The sequence below is a fragment of the Acomys russatus genome, chromosome 32 (assembly GCF_903995435.1).
Source record: "Acomys russatus chromosome 32, mAcoRus1.1, whole genome shotgun sequence".
Classification (NCBI taxonomy): Eukaryota; Metazoa; Chordata; class Mammalia; order Rodentia; family Muridae; genus Acomys; species Acomys russatus.
In genome coordinates this window covers 48,556,545-48,578,516 of record NC_067168.1, presented here as the reverse complement: position 1 = coordinate 48,578,516, position 21,972 = coordinate 48,556,545, and the positions used below count along the sequence as shown (strand labels likewise).

Sequence of the window (21,972 nt, the reverse complement as noted above, 5' to 3'; positions counted from 1 at the left end):
AAGCCAGAAGCCTTAATGAAGGGTGAGCCTAGACAGGGTGTACTGCAAGCTTTTGGCGCCATGTGAAGACAGTTTTACAATTATAGAAACAACATAAGGGTTGTATACACAGCTCAGATATAAAGCTGACCACCACGATTCTGAACGTGTATCTCAGTCAATCTAATGTCGTAAAAAATTCCTCAGACTTTGAGTCTGTCTTGGAAAGTTCAAATATCACACTATTTCAGAACAAAGCATTTGAGAAAACACATTTCTGTCTCTGTGTCTCTGCCTCTGTCTTTGTGTTTCTGTCTCTGTGTCTCTCTGTGTGTGTGTGTGTGTGTGTGTGTGTGTGTGTGTCTGTCTGTCTGTCTGTCTCTCTCTCTCTCTCTCGTGTGTGTGTGTGTGTGTGTGTGTGTGTGTGTGTGTGTGTGTGTGTCTCCCTGGATACCCAAGGAAAGATTTATTAGCCTGAATTGAAGTAAGGGACTTGTCATATATTTGTGAGTAATTAAATGCAGGAAAAAACAAAGCCATGGGGACTATACCTTTAGGTAGAATTGCTTGAGGGCTTGAAGTTTTCTGTGTCCTGGGGCTACTGCTGAGTAAGATGGCAAGGTCTGCTGTCCTGTGGGAGCTTGCCTGCTGATGGCGAGAGGAGGGAACTGAGGCAGATGGCAGGGTGCCCTCAGGCTAGAGACTGAGGGACAGAGAGAGCCCAGGACACTGGGTGGGGCAGGGGGAGCACTGCAGGAGCTTGGCGTGACCAGAGAAAGCTGCTGTATATGAATGGAACTCTTATCACTTGCTTTTCTCATTCCTGTGACCAAATACCTAGCATGAAGTGTCTTGAGAAAGGAAGAGTTTTTCTGAGGTTATAGTTGGAGATATTTAGCCCATCATGGCAGAGAAGGTGCTATGGACCATCCTGCCTCAGCCTCCTGCACTGCTAGGCTGGTCCTCCTGCGCTACAAATGTATGCTCTTGGCTTGGAAAGTAAGTGTTTGTGTAGGCAGATGGTATCTGTGTGGTGTTGTGTGTGTCGTGTCCGACCCCACCCCAGTCACAAAGAAAAAGAGGCAAGACAACGTCTCTGCTTGTCATTGGTGCTGCCATGTGTAGGGATCTGAAGAGACACTGCCCAGGAGATCAGCAGTGTGGTAAGAGTTGCTTTTGTTTTTATTGAAGTTAACAGCCCAAACAAGAGGCTGCGTCCCCACCTTCATGCCGACCCCTCCCAGGCCACTGGGACCCTGCAGGCTTGCTGATCTCATCTGATTGCCTCTTTCTCATGTCCTTCCTGCTCCTTCCTTCAGAGGCACTGGAGATCTCTCTGCCCCATGGAAGCGGCATTACAGTGCACATCAAGCCGGTGAGCCCAGCCCTTCCGGGGAAACCCTGCTACATCACCATGCTGAGGCAGCATATGACTGAGTTGCCTGTGAAACCCGGAGAAAGAAAGACCTTTACCTTTAGCTGCCACAATCCGGAGAAGCACTTTGTGATGAAGGTCGAGAAGACTATCGGTGAGTTGGTCCTCACACACTGTTGTGTAAATCCCTGCACACGCTGCTCTCCCAGGCTGTGCCAGCCTCGGGTGCTGGAGAGAGGCCCACTCTGGCGTCTCACGCATCTCTCCAGGATGGCTCTTCCATGGCAGTTGTAGAAGCCATGGCTTCCCATGGGCTCCAGATCAATCTTCAAGAAAATCCAGGGGGGCTGGAGAGATGGCTCAGTGGTTAAGAGCACTGCCTGCTCTTCCAAAGGACCTGGGTTCAATTCCCAGCAACCACATGGCAGCTCACAACTGTCTGTAACTCCAGTTCCAAGGGATCTGACACATTCACACTAATGCACATAAAATAAAATAAATTAAATTATTAAAAAAAAAAAGAAAGAAAAAAGAAAAGAAAGAAAGAAAAAAGAAAGAAATAAAGAAAATCCAGGCTGCCCAGACAGGAGCCAGTCTGAGCTTACTTAGCTCGTGAGGAGTAGAGTAGGTCAGAGACTCTGGCTGGAGTGCTCGCTCGCTTTCTTTTTCTTTTCTTTTTTTTTCTTTCTGGGCTTTTGAGACAGGGTCTTTTCTACATACCCCAAGCTGTCCTGGAGCTCATTATGTAGACTAGGCTGGCCTGGAACTCACAGAGATACACCTGCCTTTGCCTCCCAAGTGCTGCCGCCCAACTTTAGACTTTTGTTCTTAACCCCATGGCCACACAGGCTCTTCACAGAGCGCAGGAGAGACCCATAAATGAGGTAGGCTCTGGTTCCTGAACTCAAAAGATCTAAATAACAAGGGTCTCACCATAGGACCTTTTGTTTTTCCCTGCTATAACACAATACCAGAAGTTGGGTAATTTACAAAGACCAGGCATGTATCTTTCTCACGGTATTAGAGGCTGAGAAACCCAAGATAAAGGTACAGGAGGTGACGTCCCTTCAACCTGAACCTTCCTGTAGAGGCCAGCACCTGTGACTTAATTACCGCCTCTTAATGGCACCGTGCTGGGAACTGGTTTTTCACCTGTGGATCTTGGGGAGGTCATAACATTCAAGTCACAGCAGAACGGAAGACAGAACATTAGGAGGTCATGGAGTTCAGTGTGATGTCCTGGTCCCTCCTTTCTGTTCAGCCCTACTGCCCTTTTTGTTGTCATCATTTTTAAAACACTGGTTGCTTTATAACTAAATAAGCCAATAAAGTGACTTTAATTTTGAAAAGGGTCACTAAAGAGCTATGCCACAAGTAAAGCGTTTTGGTACATTTGGTCCTTCAGCGCTGGGATGCTTGAATCCCTTGGTGGGGAGTGAAAATGCATGCTTTCAACTTGTCAAGGCAATAAGAAAGTATCATTCTTAAAAATAATAGATACAGACCTGGGATTGTTTCCAGTGGTGTGCTTGCCCCTCCCTTCCTTCTCCAACAAACAGCCGGAAGCTTTGAGTGGAGTTTGACATCTTAGTTCTCACTCCACAACAGTTGCCTGAAAATTTATGAAAGGGGAGTTCTGCTGGGGCAAACGAACTGTGGGTCACCTCTGACTCACATGCCCTCCCTCTCTGGAGGGGAAGCGTCTCTGACTTTCTTGAGTTTTTTGCACTGGGCAGAATGCAAGAGATGTATAGGCGTGCTTTGTCAGAGAGCGGCTTCCACTTCTGTGTCTATCCTGAAAACTAAACTTCTGGTGACAAAGGACAGTGGCTGTGTTCTCTTACAATGCCACAGTGTTGAGTCTAGCACCAGCTGAGGCTTCTCGGCTGAGTTCTTGGTAGAGAGTCAGACCAGAAGCTGCTGACTAGCGCACGTTATGGATGAGTCCAGGGTGCCAGACTCAGGGGCTCTGCTTTGGGAGGGACTCAGATCCCACTGTGGAGAGAACGGGCTGCTTGCCCTGTCACTGAGGAAAATAAGTGGGGGCTCGCAAGATGGATCAGTGGGTAAAGGAAAGGCACTTGCTGCCAAGCCTGATGGCCTGAGTTTGATTCCTGAAACCCACACCATGAAGGAGAGAATCAATTCCTATGAGTTGTCCTCTGACTTCCAACACACACACACACACACACACACACACACACACCAACATGAGTGGAAAGCTAAGAGCTGTTCCATACACACAGTGAAGCTTCTATGAGCTCCTAAAATAGCTGCGATCTTTATCGACACACAAGTCTAATTTTAGCCTCATTAATCACCTCTTTATCTGATTCTGTTTTATTGGTTTGGCCGAGCAGTGCCCTGACATGAGTGCAGGCTGACCACAGACAGCCCAGCTTCAGTGCTGAGTCAGCTGCATCTACAAGTGGACAAATGCAAGTCATGCAGAGCTGCTCTGCCGTAATGACAGGTTTGATATGGATGATCTCAGAGGTCTTAGACTGCTCTTGAGTTCTTCTTCCTCTTCTCCTCCTCCTTCTTCTTCAGATTTATTTATTATTAAATAAACACGTACACCTGCAGGCCAGAAGAGGCCATTAGATCACATTATAAAATGGTTGTGAGCCACCATATCGTTACTGGAAATTGAACTCAGGACCTCTGGAGGAGCAGACAGTGCTCTTAACCTCTGAGCCATCTCTCCAGCCTGAGTTCTCTTAATTCTCTTTGGAGTTGACAGTGTGTGTGTGTGGTGTGTAGTCACATCCATGCTCACACATGTGAAAGCCAATCAATGTGCTGATGTGCAGTGTCTTCCTCTACTGCCCTCCACTGCTTTTTTTTTTTTTTTTTTTGACACAGGGTTTTTCTCTATAGCCTTGGCTGTCCTAGACTCGCTTTGTAGACCAGGCTGGCCTTGAACTCACAGAGATCCACTTGCCTCAGCCTTTCAAGTGCTGGGATTAAATACATGCACCACCACACTCGGCGCCTCCACTGCATTTTTTTGAGATGAGATCCCTCACTGAACCTGGGGCTCACCAATTAGCTAGGTTGGCTGTCCATCAAGACCCCAGGCGCTTCCTGTCTCTGCCTCTCGGATCTGGACTACAGGCACGCTTTGCCCCACCCAGGTTTTGAGTGTAGGTAAGAGGCCTACACACATGAATGTGCAGGTACACAGACCCAAGCATGCACACGGAGAGGCCAGAACAGAACACTGGGTGTCTCTCCCTCTGTTGATCTTATTACCTTGAGATGGGATCTCACTCTGGCTTTTCAAAGCTTGGACCCAGGGCCTGGAGAGACCGCTCAGCGGTTAAGAGCACTGTCTGCTTTCCAAAGGACCCGGGTTCAATTCCCTAGCACTCACATGGCAGCTCACACCTGTCTGTAACTCCAGTTCCGGGGATCTGACTCCCTCATATAGACATACATACAGTTAAAACACCAATGGACATAAAATAAAAAATAATTAATTTTAAAAAGAAAAAAAGCTTGGGTCCACTTGTCTCTCTGCCTCTCAGTGCTGAGGTTACAGGAGTGCACTGCCATGCCAGCTTTTTATGGGGTACTGGTGTTTTGAACTCAGGTCCTTATGCTCACAAAACAAGCACCCAGCACCATTAACGCCCAGGAGGAACACAAATAAGCACCCACAGATTCTATTTGGGGGAGGGGGGGTAGGTGGTTTTTGTTTGTGTGCTTGGGGTTTGGTGTTTTTGTTTTGTTTTGTTTTTCAAGACAGGGTTTCTCTGTGTGGCTTTGGATGTCCTGGACGCAAACTCACAAAGATCCACCTGCAGAATGTTGAGATTACAGGTGTGCACCACTGTGCCCAGCTCTTTTTTTGTTTTGCTTTGTTTTTTAAGATTTATTTATTTATTTTATGTAGATGCGTGCTCTATCTGCATGCATACCTGCATGCCAGAAGAGGGCATCAGATCCCAGTTATAGATGGTTGTGAGCCATCATGTGGTTGCTGGGAATTGAACTCAAGACCTCTGGAAGAGTAGACAGTGTTCTTAACTGCTGAACCATCTCTCCAAGCCTTTTTTGGGGTTGTTTGTTTGTTTGTTTGTTTGTTTGATTGATTGATTGATTGATTTCAGACAGGGTTTCTCTGTGTACCCTTGACTGTCCCTGGAACTCACTCTGTAGACTAGGCTGGCCTTGAACTCAGTGATCCTCCTGCCTCTGCCTCCGGAGTGCTGGGATCAAAGGTGTGCGCCACCACCACCACCTGGCTGAACCACAGGTTCTTATTACAAGACCGAAGGCCACTGCATCTTCACACACCCTCTATGCACAACACTAACCCTGAAGAGGTGTTGCCTGCTTTCTGTTGTTCCAGTCTTTGCTGAAGCCTCCTTGATAGAAACAAGCATGTTGTTTTAAAAGGCTTAGGAGATAAAATGTATCAAAGGATATAATTAGTTATTAGCTTTTAGCTGATTCCTCTGCAGTGCTGCTAGAGGAGAGAGCCTCGGAGCAGCAAGCTCAGGGCTTTGCGGATCAGCCAGAGAGGGGAACTGTGTGCTGAATACGCCCAGTAATTAGTTAATGAGATGGAGAAGGAAAAGGAAGTTAAAAGGCGGAGCCTGGCTGTCTGCCCTCAAAACCATGACAGTAATAGGGGAAGGAAGTTATCCCAAGCTGCAGGCTCCCTATAGCTCCTTAGAAGGCCAGTTGGGGGAGACAAGTAACCAGATACCAAGCACAGTCTGGGAAACAGTGTTAGATGTCTTCAATCCAAAGATGGATTTGGTGGTGTGGGTGCGGGGGTCCATATTATTATTTATCTCAAGGCTATGACAAAAGACCTGCTGAGAGCAGCTCAGGGAAGCAAGGGTTTATTTCTGATCAGACTTCCAAGGGATCCTGTTTGTCACAGTGGAGAAGACTTGACAGCAGAAGCAAGAGGCAGCTGGTCACGTTGCATCTCTAGTCAAGAGGCAGAGAAAGGTGAATGCTGGTGCTCTCCTCACTTTCTGCGTTCTATTCAGTTTAAGACCCCATTCCAGGTGATGGTGCTACCCACATTCAAGTCTTCCACCTTAATTAATGTAATCTAGAAAATCCTTCATTGACATGCCCAGAGATCTGTTTCCATGGTGATTCCGCATTCTAGAATAACTACCACAAAGAAATGCCCCCAGAAGCAGCCCAGCCAGAGAGAAACAAAAGAGAGACCAGGAGCACACTGAGCACGAGGTGACTGTTTCTGCTAAAGTCCAGCCTCGCCTGGACTTTACACAGAGAATTGTTCCAGGCCTGAAGTGGTGCTCTGTCAGCCCCAGGCTGTGTTTCCTCAAGCAGTGGGGCCAACCCTTCTCAGTCCTGTACCCCAAATCAGAATGAGAACAGAGCCACATCTCCCAGGCGTCTCTGATCCAAAATAACTCCCCAGCTGAGGTGCTGACCAGCAAAAGGCCACCAGTGAGCCACTGGGGTGGTAAAAGCTCCTGGGCACAATTCCATAGCGCCCATTTAGGAGGGACAGTATGTCATGGCCTTGCCGTGTCCGTGATCAAAGCTGCTCTCATGTCTGTGTTCTAGACTGCATGGCAGGCCCGTGTCCTTTTGGGGAGGTTCTTCTTCAGCCATCCACATCAGAGCTGCCCACCCTCAACAGAACCTTCATCTGGGACGTCAGAGCTCATAAGAGCGTTGGCCTGGAGCTGCAGTTCTCAGCCCCTCGCCTAAGGCAGATTGGGCCAGGTGAGAGCTGTGCCAACGGAGTTACTTACTCCATCAGTGGCCGTATAGATACCACTGAGGTCAGGATTGGGACCTTCTGCAGTAATGGCACCGTGTCCCGGATCAAGATGCAAGAGGGTGTGAAAATGGCCTTACACTTGCCCTGGTTCCACTCCAGGAACATCTCAGGCTTCAGCATCGCCAACCGATCATCTATAAAACGTGAGTATGCCCCTCCTATGCCCACTATGTGATCAGATAGACATATGCAGAATGTTCCAGAGTTTCAACGTGCAGTGTCAGCAATTTGTTTGTTTGTTTGTTTGAGACAGCCTTGGCTATCCTGGAACTCACTCAACAGACCAAGCTGGCTTGAACTCACAGAAATCTGCCTTCTTCTGCCTCCCCAGTGCTGGGATTAAAGGCGTGCACCACCGCTGCCCAACAGCTTTATTTATTTTATTTTATTTTATTTTATTTTATTTTATTTTATTTTTTCAAGACAGGATTTCCCTGTGTAGCCTTGACTGTTCTGGACTCTCTTTGTAGACCAGGCTGGCCTCGAACTCACATAAATCCACCTGCCTCTGCCTCCCAAGTGCTGGGATTAAAGGCGTGCAGCTATTTATTTTTTAAGACAGAGTCTCATATAGCCTAGGATGGCTACAAGTTCACTATGTAACCAAGACTGGCCTTGAACCCCTGACCTTCCTGCCTCCATTTCCCCGGTGCTAGTATTACAAGCGGGCATGACCAGACTGAGCTTCTTTTTCCGTCTTGCATACAGTGTTTGTTTCACAAAATGACATGACCTCACAGACCCACAGTCACAGAGCACGCCTCTGACTTTGTCACCTGCAATGGCATGGCCTCACAGACCCACAGTCACAGAGCACGCCTCTGACTTTGTCACCTGCTCTCTCCAAGCGTGTCGGCGCATCCTGTGGTGCTGGTCTCTCCACTCATGCTCCCTCATGAGAATCAATCTTGAAGGAGCCTGTGTTCAGCGGCTCAACATTACAAAAAATAAGATGATAGAAACATTAGCTAAGCAAGCCATCTTAGAAGCAAAGGCAATAAACACTCAAAGTTAGTCACTTCCTTGTGATTCTTCTATGGCCTGCCTAATGCTCTCAGTGATGTGTGTCTGTCTGTCTGTCAGGTCAGAACCTCTCAGCTCCACATTCAGATCTGTTGGGAATGTTTAACTAAGCCCTGGGGACTGTATTAATCCCATGGAGATGGGTACACTGAACAAACCCAGTTTCCCCCCAACCCAGTCAGCTAGTCAATGCTTGCTCATACACCTGTTCCTAGTCTCTGCCCTCAGTGTAAAGATCATGTGCAGCCTCATCACTTCTGCCCTCAGCCATGAACAGCCAGCACAGATGTCAGCATCTCCTTTCTTTCTGTTTTGGATCTGTCTCAACAGGCCTGTGCATCATTGAGTCGGTATTCGAGGGTGAAGGCTCGGTGACCATGATGTCTGCCAACTACCCAGGAGGCTTCCCTGAGGATGAGCTTATGACCTGGCAGTTCGTTGTCCCTGTACACCTAAGGGCCAGCGTCTTCTTCCTCAACGTCAATGTCTCCAACTGTGAGAGGGAAGGAGGAGCGAGTCGAATACTATATCCCAGGATCCACCACCAACCCGGAGGTGTTCAGGCTGCAGGACAAGCAGCCAGGGAACATGGCTGGGAGCTTCAACCTCTCCCTGCAAGGCTGTGACCAGGATGCCCAGCGCCCAGGGATCCTCCGGCTCCAGTTTCAGGTCCTGGTCCAGCGTCCACAGAATGAGAGCAGTGAGTAATCCGTGGTCTTCTTTTTCCTGTTCCTTGTGTGGCCTTAGGTGAGGAGGCGGCCTGTTCTGCGCATAGAGCAACCAGGAGATTCAGGAAGTGAGTGCTGACATAGACAGCCTCACTGGGAGACCCTGAGCCGGCACTTTGCTTTAGCACAGTACGAAGCAAACACTATCCTGCATTCAGGGTGGGAGGCGGGGCGGGTTTGGCTTTTGTTTTTAAGGTGCATGCATGCGTCATGTGTGTGTGTGTGTGTGTGTGTGTGTGTGTGTGTGTGTGTGTGTCTGTGTCTCTGTGTGTGTGTATGTTGTGTTTGTGCAGATGCCATTACAGCAATTCTGAGCCACCTGATATGGGTGCTAGGAACTGAACTCAGACCCTCTTCAAGAACAAATGCTCTTACTACTGAGCCATCTCTCTAGCCCCAGCTAATCTGTTTCTAATGAGGACATTGAAAAGTTGGCTTGCAAGACCTCCCTTACCTTAACCCTGCAGTGGGAACCAAAATGTCAGTCAACACCATCAGCAACAACAGTGGGGTAGTGAACTCCCCACACCCACACATTGGGCACCCTGCATTTTAAACCCTGTGCTAAACATACCAAACATTACATAGCTTTAGCTAACTCTAATCAAACCAAAAGATTCCAATGCGTGTGGGACTAGCCTTGAGTCTTACAGTTTAACAGCAGTAGAGCAAACTCAAAACCCAGATCTTGTCAGAGGAAGAGAAAGTGCTGAGAGAGAGAGAGAGAGAGAGAGAGAGAGAGAGAGAGTATATGCTCATCCCAAGAGATGACTTGTCACTTTGGCCACCTCACGTGGCAGCTGCCTATCCATGCCTCACACCTTGTCTCTTTGTGGTTTCAGATAAAACCTATGTGGTGGACCTGAGTCAAGAACAAGCCATGTCACTCACCATAGAGCCACGGCCAGTCAAACATGGCGGCAAGTTTGACCCTACGTGCATCGTGTGTCTAGAGTCTTGGTCCTGTAGTAACAATGTCACCCTGACAGCTGGCTCCAAACACAAGATTTCCTTCCTGTGCGATGACTTGACACACCTGTGGATGAATGTGGAGAAAACCATAAGTACGCCCTTACCAAAAACCCTGACCATAGCTTTAACCCCGAAGCTCAGACTGCATAGGCTTTCCCATGCTGTGCTTCAGCCTCTTTATTAGAAAACATATTTGTGTGTGTGTGTGTGTGTGTGAGAGAGAGAGAGAGAGAGAGAGAGAGAGAGAGAGAGAGAGAGAGAGAGAGAGAAGCACACGCACACAGACACAAGTGCACGCAGAAGTCAGAGAGCACGACCTATGGGAATCAGTTTTCTCCTTCTCCCATGTAGGTTCCAGGAATCAGACTTAGGTAGGTTCCCAGGTAGGTGGCGTGTGCCTCTATCCACTGAGCCCTGTTGCCTAGCTTAGTGGAGCTTAGTGGGTGGGTTGTGCAGGGCATAGTCTGAAGTGACCACTAAGGGCAAGTGAACAGGAGCGAGAGAGAGAATAGGCAAGTGTTGAGATGCCTCATCAGGATTGCCACAGCAGGCCCTGGGTCCCAACCTGCCAGCCTCTCCCTGGGAAAGTCCTCTGCTCCTTTGCTCAGCTGTCCCGTCTCTGTGTCTCCATTTGTCTACTTCCTGCCCCTTGTCTGTCAAGAACTTAGACTCCTGGGACCCGGAGATGTAATTTAGTTGGTAGAATGCTTGCATAACATGCATTAGGTCCTGAATTATTTTTCGGTTTTATGACACCTGTAGCCTTGACTGTCCTGGACTCACTCTGTAGACCAGGCTGGCCTCGAACTCAGAGATCCGTCTGTCTCTGCCTCCCAAATGCTGGGATTACAGGCATGCATCACCATTCCTGGCTCTCAATTTAATTCTTACACCATATAAACTAACTATTCCTTGACTATACAAGTTCAAGCCCAGCCTGGGAAAGATGAGAGGCTAATAAAACAAACAAAATGGACTTAGCCTGGCTCCTTCTGTGGCTTGTGAAAGTCTTAGCAAATGCAACAAACCTCATACTCAAGATCTGCCAATGAAGTTCAGTTGGGATAGTGATTTCCTGGCATTCACAACACCCTGGCTCTCCCCAGTAGCGCGTGAACAACTATGCATGCACCCCTATAATCCTAGTACTTGCGAAGTGAGCGCAGGAGGATCAGAAGTTCAAAGTCATCTTTGGCTACATAGAATTCCAGGCCAACCTAGCTATATGAGAACCCTGTCTCATGTAGCTGAATAGTGCTTAAGAGGCAAAGGCACACAAACCCTGGTGCCCCATATTTGACCACGTCCCCTGGATGGGGAGGCCTGGTGGCACTCAGAGGAAGGATAGCACAGGCTACCAAGAAGAGACTTGATACCCTATGAGCATATACAGGGGGAGGAGGTCCCCCTCAGTCACAGTCATAGGGAGGGAGGGAGGGAGGGAGGGAGGAATGGGAGGATACAAGGGATGGGATAACAACTAAGATATAATATGAATAAATTAATAAACTATATTTTTAAAAAAGAGGCAAAGGCAGATAGAAGGTAGACATGAGTTCAAGGCCAGTCTGGTCTACATAGAGAGTTTCAGGACAGCCAGTGTGGTATAGAGAGACTCAATGTTAAAGAAAAGAAAACCCAGTCACTTCCAGCTAAGAGAGACACCATGATCTCTGACACAAAGCTGAGGGTCACGGGAGCTAGAGTAGCGTGAAGCCACCCAATTAGGAAGTGGCTGGACACAGTGCAAGCTAAGATGGCCACAGTGTCACTCACAGGTCTAACATGACACAAAAGTGCAGGGGCATGTTGGGGTGGAGTCTTGTGTCTTAGCATCCCAGCAAAAGGAACACACAAGTCAGAAGAGAGTATTTCTGTCCTGAGTACTCACAGGGTCTTGGCTGCCAGGATAGTAGACAGTAAGAATAGGAAAGCTAGTGAAAAATCATGAGTGGAAAAGAAAGCAGGCAGCCCTAGATTCTCGCCTGCAGCAGCCCGTATGCTAAGGAGGGTGCACTCCCCGCTCGCTCCCTGCACATGGGTACCACCAGCTTTCTCTTCCAGGCTGTCTGAACTACTACTGCTACAAGAGGTCCTTCCACCTGCAGGTGCCCAGGGACATCCTCCAGCTGCCCGTGCAGCTGCACGACTTCTCCTGGAAGCTACTGGCACCCAAGGACAGGCTCAGCCTTATGCTGGTGCCAAGTCAGAAGCTACAGCAGCACACGCGAGAGAAGGCCTGTAACTCCAGCTTCGGCTACCTCGTGGCCAGCACCACCCCTGGCCAGGACTTGTACTTTGGCTCCTTCTGCCCAGGGGGCTCCATCGAGAAGATCCAGGTGAAGCAGAACAGCTCCGTGACGCTGCGAATGTACGCGCCCAGCATCCAACAAGAGGTCTCCAGGCAAGGCCTGACAGCATCCTTCATACCGTATTTCAAAGGTGAGCGGCCCCTTGCTCATACACCACCAGCCATTCCTGTGAGCCATTCAGCGTGTCTTGCATAAACCTGTATTAGTTACTTTCCTGTTGCGTGATCAGGTACCTAAGACGCACCTGAGGGAAGGGTTTACTGTGGCTCACAGTTCACAGGCATAGTCCGCCACAGTAAGGAAGTCACAGCAGTGTGAGCCTGTGTCTGCACTTAAGAAGCAGAGAGGGACAGGAAGTGCTGCTATAAAACCTCAGGGCCCAAATGACCCACTTCCTCCAGCAAGTCTCCACTAACTGCGGTTCTACAACCTTCCAGCAGCGTCATTCAAGAGATAACAAACTTTCGGAGACGTGTCCCACGGGGGACTTGTCACATTAAAACATTAGCAGAGCCTTTAACAAAGTTGTCCATTTACAGAGAAGGGACTGTTGCCAGAGGTTGGTCCTGCATCAGAGGTGTGCAGGACATTGGGTCCCAATCCTGGCTTTTTTATCAACCGCCCATGGAAATTTCTAGATCTTACAAATTCCAAAAATGTTTCTGACAGTGGGGTGCTATGGCTGGCAGGCAGTAAGACAAGGAATCAGGTTCTAGTCTTTTTTGGGGGGGGGGGAGCTGACACGGGAAAATAATGAGAAACAACCATTAAAAACCTGGGTTTTTATGATTCTGCTTTTACAGTTCAGTATACCATGGAGAGCACAGCGGGGAGGAGGGGGATTCCTGGGGAAGAAGTGGCAGGTACAAGGGTCCTGTTCTGCATGGCAGAGGCAGGGTCAAAGTCCACAGTATTCTGAGATAGAAAGTGAGGTCTGAATGGCTCTCTGGGGTCACCTGAATGCAGCAGAGTACAAAAGTCACAGCCGCCATCGTGTGTTGCTCAAAGAATGATTATGTTAAAGTAGAGGGCATTTTCACATTGGCTGAGACCCTTGTTTGACTTTTCAGTGGGACAGTGGGAAAGAAATGGATCTTTGGCCATAGATTAAGGTCAGTCCAGGCCGACTACCATCTCCAAGGTTACCAGGGAAATGCCTTTGGGAACCCTTTGAAAATCGGGGTCATTCTCATCAGGGCACATTGTTAGTTCTAATCTACCTGGAGCTCACAGCAGACCTGTGGGCAGGTCGGAAGCCCTTTTAACTTGGCAAGTCCAGATTTCTGCCCAAACCTGAAGGTTTGTTGTTGTTGTTTATTCTCTAGGGCAGACATAGATATATGCCACTCCCTCAGCAAAGTAGGACGGGTGTTGCCATGTTAGGAACATTTCTGAGAACCCTCACTTGGCGAACTGTTCTGATGTTTGTTTGTTTGAAAGAACCCGGGTACCTAGTCTAACAGAGGTATGTCCTTCACCGACCAATACAATAGTCACATGTGATTATGGAAACCAAAATCAATGTTAAATAAATGAAAAATATGAGTCTTTGTTGTATTGGCTTTCCGTCGCTATGAGATACAGAACTGAAATGCAGGAGGTTTGTTTTTCTCAGAGTTTCAGGCTGAAGGCTGACTTTGGTAGGTCCAGCTGCTTTGGGGGTCTGTGTTGGAGCAATGCCTCATAGCAGGAATGTGACTGGGAGAGGCTGCTCACCTCCTGGTCATCAGAAAGCAAAAAGAAAGTGAAGGACGGGTTCCCAATAGCCCCTTTAAGGGTATGTCCCCGGTGACCTAACTTCCTTTTACTTGACCTCCCCCTTAAAGGTTCTGTCATTTCCCAGTAGCAGTGTGGACTGGTGACTGAGCCTGTACTACACAGCCTTTGGGGAAAGCTGGAGTGTCAGTGTTGCGCCCAGATCAATCGAAAAAAAAAAACCAAAACAACAACAACAACAAAACAGAAAACACACAAAACCACTGTAAAATGCAAGAGGAATCTTTAATTCAGCTCTGAGCTGGGTCGCACCTGATCCCCCAAATGCTAGGCCTCAGGATCGACCTCGAGGCCATGATCTGAGGTCCTTTTAGTCTCTCTTCCTCTTTCCCCCCCCTTTGGTTTTTTGAGACAGGTTCTCTGTGTTAGCCTTGGCTGTCCCAGACTTGCTTTGTAGACCAGGCTGGCCTCGAACCTTTTATCCTCTCAATGTCCTTTAAGCAGAAAAGGGGCGCTAAGACCACCCATGACTTAACTTCTTTTGCCGTCCGCCCCCCCCCCCACCACCATGGGATGGGTCGGTTACTAGGTAACGCTATCTCTGGTTGGCAGGAAGGAATGTGGCCATAAAACTGTATCTCTTATCAACTCTGTCTCTGGTGGGACCTTGGGTCTAGTCAGTCACTAGGCATTGCTATCTCTACTGGGGGATTGTGGCGCCCGCGCCACCGCGGTACCGAGTTGAGGGCGAGGGACTGCGGATTTAACTCATGCGCGCGCGCGCGCGCACACACACACACACACACACACACACACACACACACACACACACACAATAACACAGTGGGTCCTTCGTGCTAAGAGAGCAGCAGCCATGGCAGCGGTTTTTTATTCTCCAGAGTTCCAAAGAGCCTTCTTATAGGCAGCCAAACAGGAATCCTCCTCCCAGGTGAAATCCCTCAAGAGGTGATTGCACACAGGAGGAAAAGTCTCGAGGAAGGGAGGGGCGCGTTCTTAGAGCAGTAAACATGACTAGCTAACCAAGATAAACACAGACGTGGAAGCTGCTAGAAACAGGACATGAAACAGCAAGACAGGCAGACAGCCCAGTCGGGGCTGGTTCCTACAGGGGATGCTCTTTGCAGCTGGCCAGATTATCTCTGGAGGCCTATTTCTTAACCTTTGCCCCAGTTACCCTGAAATCCAATTTTAGTTCTTCTGAGATCTCATTGGCTATACCACTCCGTCACACTGGGCACACAGTAAGTGCTCAACAGCTGCACATGAATAACGGCTACCTATTGGACAGTCACAACGTAGAAAGTGTCCATGACAGCAGGAAGCTCTGTCAGCTGATGCTGGTGCAGACTGCTCAATGTCCCTTACACTGCCCCTTCCTCTCACCATTTTGTTGAGTGAAACATCTGTCTGAGTCTCTTCCCTTTCCTTTAGAGGAAGGCATCTTCACGGTGACCCCGGACACAAAAAGCAAAGTCTACCTGAGGACACCCAACTGGGACCGTGGCCTGCCTGCCCTCTCCTCGGTGTCTTGGAACATCAGTGTGCCTAGCAACCAAGTGGCTTGTCTGACCTTCTTCAAAGAGCGTTCCGGCGTGGTCTGCCAGTCGGGCCGTGCATTCATGATCATCCAGGAACACCGGGGCCGGGCAGAGGAGATCTTCAGCCTGGAGGAGCAAGTGCTGCCTAAGCCAAGTTTCCATCGTCACAGCTTCTGGGTTAATATCTCCAACTGTAGCCCCGTGAATGGCAAGCAGCTAGATCTGCTCTTCTGGGTGACCCTCACCCCAAGGACTGTGGGTAAGGACTTTCAGAGTCTCCTAGAGTTGGGGAAGGGAAGAAAATTGGCATCTGAGTGGCAGGGAACAAGTGTCGGAGGCAAGCCCGGAAACAGGTTGAGTCCTAGCTGTCCACATATCAGTCAGCTATAATGTATAGCATTTATCACTGTTCACACATTGACTGGGCAAGGAGCTGGGCTTATCAGGCTCCCTCACTCATCTGCAGATTGATTACAAGACTTTGCTGATTTGGCTGTGTACTGATGTTCACAAAGGTCCCCGCCAAAATCATCTGAGGCAGCTGAGCTTACTTGACTCTCCACTGCATAGCGAGCCCTGCTGAGAAATGCGCAGGACACCAAAGGGAGCACAGAAGGAGCGTGCAACACACAGCTGCCGCCACAGCCTTCTCACTCACCTGGATCCTTATGCTTTGATTCTTAACTCTTAAGTCTTGAACTCCATGAGATAGATAGATAGATGATAGATAGATGATAGATAGATAGACAGATAAATGATAGATAGATAGATAGATAGATAATAGACAGATAAATGATTGATAGATAGATAGATGATAGATACTGATATATATGAATTCTCTTCACTCCTGTGATCTTCATCTGTAGAGTGAGAGGTGGAGAATCATAGGGATTCAGTAATGAGGGTTGAAAAAATGAGAGCCTGGAGAGAGACAGAGAATCGATCAAAAGCCACTACTGAGAATGCCCAACTCTGAGGTTACCTACCACTTGGCTTTCCTTTTCTGTCACTGATTTCTGTGTCATCCAAACCTACCCTTTGTTTCTTGCCGAGCACCCGGTGAGTCCTAGATCCCTGTGTGGCGTGCTGTTCCTTCTCAGGCCTGGGCTCCTCTCCCACTGTGCGGTGCAGGAAAAGAGAACTCCGCTGGCCTGGCCCTTCGCTCCTTCCGGCGTCTGAGCCCCTGCTGTCCTCTTTGCTCCTCTCCTCTTCCTTCTCTCAGACAGCCTGGTGACCAGGGGACGCACCCAGTGGAAGCCAGGAGTGGGCGTTGGGTGGACGGTAGGTCCCCGCACACACATCATTTTCATGTATCTGACTGCTACATACAAAGTACTGCACATTGTATGGGCCTAGACCAGTGGTTCTCAACCTGTGGACCGCAACCCCCACAAGGGTCGCACATCAGATGTCCTGTATGTCAGATATTTACATTATGATCCATAACAGTAGCAAAATTACAGTTATGAAGTAGCAACAAAATAATTTCATGGTTGGCGGGGTTGTCATGGGTCACCACAGCACGAAGAACTGTGCTAAAGGGTCATAGCATTAGGAAGGCCAAGGACCACTGTCTTAGACAGTCACTATTTGCTCATAACTATGGGTCAGAGATTTGGCAGGTGCTACCCTTTGCTCATCTGGGCTCTGGGAAGCTTGCTCAGGGAGCTTGCGTGGTGATGGATGACCAGGTGGACCAGACGAACAGGGCTGTGGGTCATTGCATCCTAGGCCATGGAACTAATGTGGGGTGCTGTGGAGACCTTTACCCAGATTGGTGTGCTCTCGGGAGGAGAGAATCCGGCTCTCGTGTCTCTCCTCAGGAAGAGCAGCCACCCCCACCCCCCTCCACCCCGTGTCTCAAAATCAGGGAGGGAAAGGCTTGCAACGTGTAGAAAGCAGCTGCTGGAATCACGAGCCACAAAGAGACAGCCACAGAAACAGGAGCTAAACTTTATTGTGCATTCAGTGCAGAACAGGGGAATCAAAGCTGGGCCAAAAGCCAAAAGGTTAAAGGGGAGCAAAAAGCAGGATGAGAAGGAGGGTGGGGACCAGAAGGCTCGAGAAGGGAGGACCAGAAAGGTGACCGGAAGGAGCCAAAAGGCGACCCCGACCTGGGAACCCGGGGTTTTAAAGCCCTACCCAGGGTATGGCTTCTGTTTATAGTAAATGTCCTGAGAGCTTTATCTCCCAAAGGGGAACAGTCCTTGGTAACCCAGGGGTGGCGTTGAAGTTTTTTGTTAAAGCAGAATCAGATCTGTGACACCTCTCACCAGATGGGATTTAGGGGCCCACTGGGACCAAAAGAGTGTACCCCTCTTTTTCTGAGCTTGTTAGACCAGCTTTCCAGAGGGGATGGACTTTGACCTTGCCCAGCAATGCCCCACAAGTGGGTGCCCTCCCCCCTCTGTTTCATGTATCTAAGTGCTGCTACATACAAATTACTCTAAATTGTGTCGGCTTAGACAGTCACTGTTCTGTTTGCTCATAACCATGGGTCAGAAACACAGTGGCCGGACACTATAGGTCAGAAACACAGTGGCCGGACACTATAGGTCAGAAACACAGTGGCCGGACACTATAGGTCAGAAACACAGTGGCCGGACACTATAGGAATAATTTGGCTGGAGACACGCACCTGGGCCTTGGCTTCCCATCTTGGCTCCACGGAGTTTAACACCCATGGAGGCCCTGTGTGACCAACACAAGTGGCTCCACATAGCCAGGCTTCTTACAGACTGCCTGACTTCCTGTCGTGAAGAAAGTGCCAGCTGACCGTTCCTGTAGAGATCAGGCTCAGAACTGACCCAGTCGCCTCCAGTTTTGTAGCAGAAGGGGAGCAGCTGGGGCCTGGAGACTCACCACGTTCTTACTTTGCCCCCCTTCTCTCTGCTCATAGACTTGGCTGTCATCATTGGTGCAGCAGGAGGCGGAGCCCTGCTACTATTTGCCCTGGGACTTCTCATCTGCTGCCTAGTGAAAAAGAAGTAGGTGGAATCTCTCCAGCTGTCGCTCACTGATCTGATGGCTTCTTGGATCACAACACTGGATGGATGGATGGATGGATGGATGGATGGATGGATGGATGGATGGATGGATGGATGGACAGATGGATGGATGGATGGAAGGATGGATGGATGGATGGATGGACAGATGGATGGATGGATGGAAGGATGGATGGACGGACAGATGGATAGATGGACAGATGGATGGTTTTAGACAGCATCTTACATATTCCTGACTAGCCCTGAGCTCCCTACCCTCTTCTACCTCCTCGAGTGCTAGGATTACAGGCATGTGTCACCACATCCAGTTTATTCATGTCAGTGATGTTTTTTGATTAGCATTTCCCCACAAAGATCAACACTAAATATTCTCACCAAGGATGAATTACAGTTTCAGAGGGTGGAGGCATACCTGGGGGAGTAAAATACAGAGAGAGAGAGAGAGACAGAGGGAGAGACAGAGACAGAGACAGAGGCAGAGACAGAGAGAGAGATATTGGGACTGGCCCCAGCACAAGTCTCCTGTGTTTGCTTATCAGGCCATGGCAGCAGGAATGTGTTTAGCAGGAGCCACGCCCTCTGCTACCTGGAGGGAAAACAAGTGTTTTGCCCTGGCTTGTTCTCCTTTGCTTTTTTCCGCAAACTCTGTTTTGTGCTTATCTGTGGGACTGCAGACCTGTGCCAAAAGATGTCCCTAGAGCTAAGAGAAAGTGGGGCCTGGTTAGCTGCCTTGTCTTCTTGTGAGTGTGCAGGTGTGTGTGTGGTATGTGTGTGTTCTGGTCGTGGTGTGGAGGCTATGTGAGTGTGCAGGTGTGTGTGGTACACATGTGTGTTCTGGTTGTGGTGTGGAGGCTATGTGAGTGTGCAGGTGTGTGTGGTTCATGTGTGTGTTCTGGTTGTGGTGTGGAGGCTATGTGAGTGTGCAGGTGTGTGTGTGTGTGTGTGAGGTATACGTGTGTTCTGGTCATGCTATGGAGACTAGAGAACAACATCCAGTATCATTCTTCAATTTAAAAAAAAATTATAATTTTTATTACATTTTATTTATTATTTATGTGTATTATACATGTGGACACATGTGTCCACATGGTGGCCAGAGGACAATCTGTGAGAACTGGTTCTCTCTTTCCACCATGAGTTTTTGGGAATCACACTTGGTTACGCATCAGGCTTGCTCGGCAGTGATATGAGCGTCCCCCGCCCCGCACTGGGATTACAGATGGATGCTGGCCTCTGACTGGGTCTCCATGCTCATAGAGCAGGCAGTTTGCCAACTATCTCCGCAGTCCCCGAACGGTTTAAGTTCACTATGGCCCTGGGCAAATCCCTGCTGTGCAATCTTAAGCCATCCAGCTTTTGAGAAATGCCTGGCTCCTCCTTGTCCGGGGTACACAGCGTATCCCAGTTAACACTGAGCCCCCAGGTGCCTCTTGAGGATTTGGATGGGGTTGAAGGGAAGAGTCCAGCTGTCATGCCTCCTGCTCCAGACTATTGCAGATCGACCTGAGACTTGTCAGCACAGACAGGCTTTCTGTGGTCTTCAGTTGCGTGAGGCGTCTAGCTGACGTGTTTGTGTGAAGCCACTTGTCCCCAAGTTGGGGGGGGGGGGCAGGTTGTGCAAGGACAAGGGGAAATATTGACACTGAACGTGTTCCTGCGATAGGTATTCACTGAGGGTCTCCTTTGTAATGCACTGGGGATAAAACAGGGGCAAGAGAGCCCTTTCCACAATCCACGGGTAAAGGGAAGAGCTAGGCACCGTGAGGCCGTGACAGGGGCGGGTGGGGGTGGGGCCTTCCTGTTGAAGGCTGCATGCTAGAGCTCCTGGAGCTAGTCAACACCAGATGGATTTTTTAGCTCCCCAAAGCATAGTGCAGGATTAGTGAGCTGCCAGCCTTTGCACTCTGCCGCCTATTATGCTAATTGGGCTGACAGCCTCCTTTTGAGTCAGCTGTTGTCCAAGTCCCTGCTGCTTTGGTTCACTGAAGGGAAAAAGCCCTGTGCCCGAGGCAGACATGCCAACGATTGTCCACATCTGAGTACCAGAGAACATCACACACCCAAAGCTAATGGCTCAGGGAACCCTGAATTTTGTCTGCACTCTAGCTTTCTTTCTTTCTTTCTTTTTTTTTTTTTTTCCCTTCCCCTCCCCTGGTGGCTGCTGTTGATGGGATGGGGACAGAGCCACTCAGCTAAGGAGGAGCCATTCTGTCCTCAAATCTAGCAGATTAGCTAGGTCATACCCTTCTCTCCTGAGTCCTGATATTAACCGTTTGGAATTAACTAATCAGCGTTGCTTTCTGCACGAGCAGCAGCAGCAGCAGCACAGTACTGACTGTTCTAGAAGGCTGGCCTGGGCCTGCTGAGCTGATGTGGTTTAGAAAGCCTTGTGCATCTCTAATTCTGGGAAGGAAGATGAGGAGGAATTACCAGGTATCTCCATTGTTGGGCTCCCTGAAGTTGATCAGAGGCAAAACAAATTCCTTTAAGCCACCTCTTCCACTTAGGACCCCTCAAGATCCACCTTGGAACCCTGAGACAAAGGCTCTTTTGCTGAAGAGTGGCCCCTAGGACAGCTTCATCTTCACATGCTAATAGCCCTTAAAGACTTGTGTGAACTAGGCTTTAGAACCCCCCAAGGGCTCCCACGTGCTGCTCATCCATTTGGTTTCTCATTTGGTTGTGTCACTCTCTACAAACAGGAAGAAGGTCAGCAAGGGTCCTGCTGTGGGCATCTACAACGGCAACGTCAATACCCAGCTGCCCCAGACTCAGAAGTTCCAGAAAAGACGAAAGGACAATGACTCCCATGTGTATGCAGTCATCGACGACACCATGGTGTATGGGCACCTGCTGCAGGACTCCTGCGGATCCTTCATCCAGCCAGAGGTGGACACCTATCGGCCCTTCCAGGGCCCCATGGGGGACTGCCCCCCCTCCCCGCCCCCTATATTCTCCAGGACCCCAACTGCAAAGTTCACTGCTGATGAGCCAGCCCCTAGTAGCCCTCCTGAGTCTGAGAGCGAACCCTACACTTTCTCACACCCCAACAAGGAGGTGGTCGGTGTCAGGGTGACAGACATCCCCTTACTCGACACCCGGGGGTCAGTGGAGGAAGAAGATTAACTTGACCCCATTCCAAAGACTTTGCCACGATGCCTGGCGCCGGGCGTTGAGACTCACAGAACTGTTCCAATCAGAAGTCAGATGGACGAGCAGTGGACTAGGAGGAGGAGCGTCTGCAAGGTGCAGCCAAATCTTGATTTTTCTGGTAGACTCCTCCTTCCAATGATGAGCAAGCCATGGCTTCTGATGGGGATGCCTTCCTGAACTCAGGTTGTGTTGGGGCTGGCCACAGGGACAGAAGAGAGACATGGTCCACCCAGACAGGACTGCAACGAGCCCTGGATTCCCAATGGTTAGACAGAGACTTAGCTGATCCCAGGAGCTCCACTTGAGGTCTCTGCTCTCACTGAAATTCTCTGGATGAACATGACGATGTGCTTTTTTTTAGTAGACGT

At 49.2% G+C, this 21,972-nt stretch overlaps 1 protein-coding gene across 1 annotated transcript; it reads left to right on the top strand.

The window, feature by feature from the left end:
- Window positions 1–1,260: 1,260 nt before the first annotated feature.
- Cdcp1 (CUB domain containing protein 1) lies at window positions 1,261–21,682 on the top strand. Its single transcript, XM_051140233.1, is given in 9 exon segments — window positions 1,261–1,508; window positions 6,917–7,279; window positions 8,490–8,662; window positions 8,664–8,859; window positions 9,730–9,951; window positions 11,924–12,301; window positions 15,340–15,705; window positions 18,346–18,433; window positions 21,154–21,682. Coding segments are annotated over 9 exon segments (2,445 nt in total). The 5' UTR covers window positions 1,261–1,273; the 3' UTR covers window positions 21,578–21,682.
- Window positions 21,683–21,972: the final 290 nt, after the last annotated feature.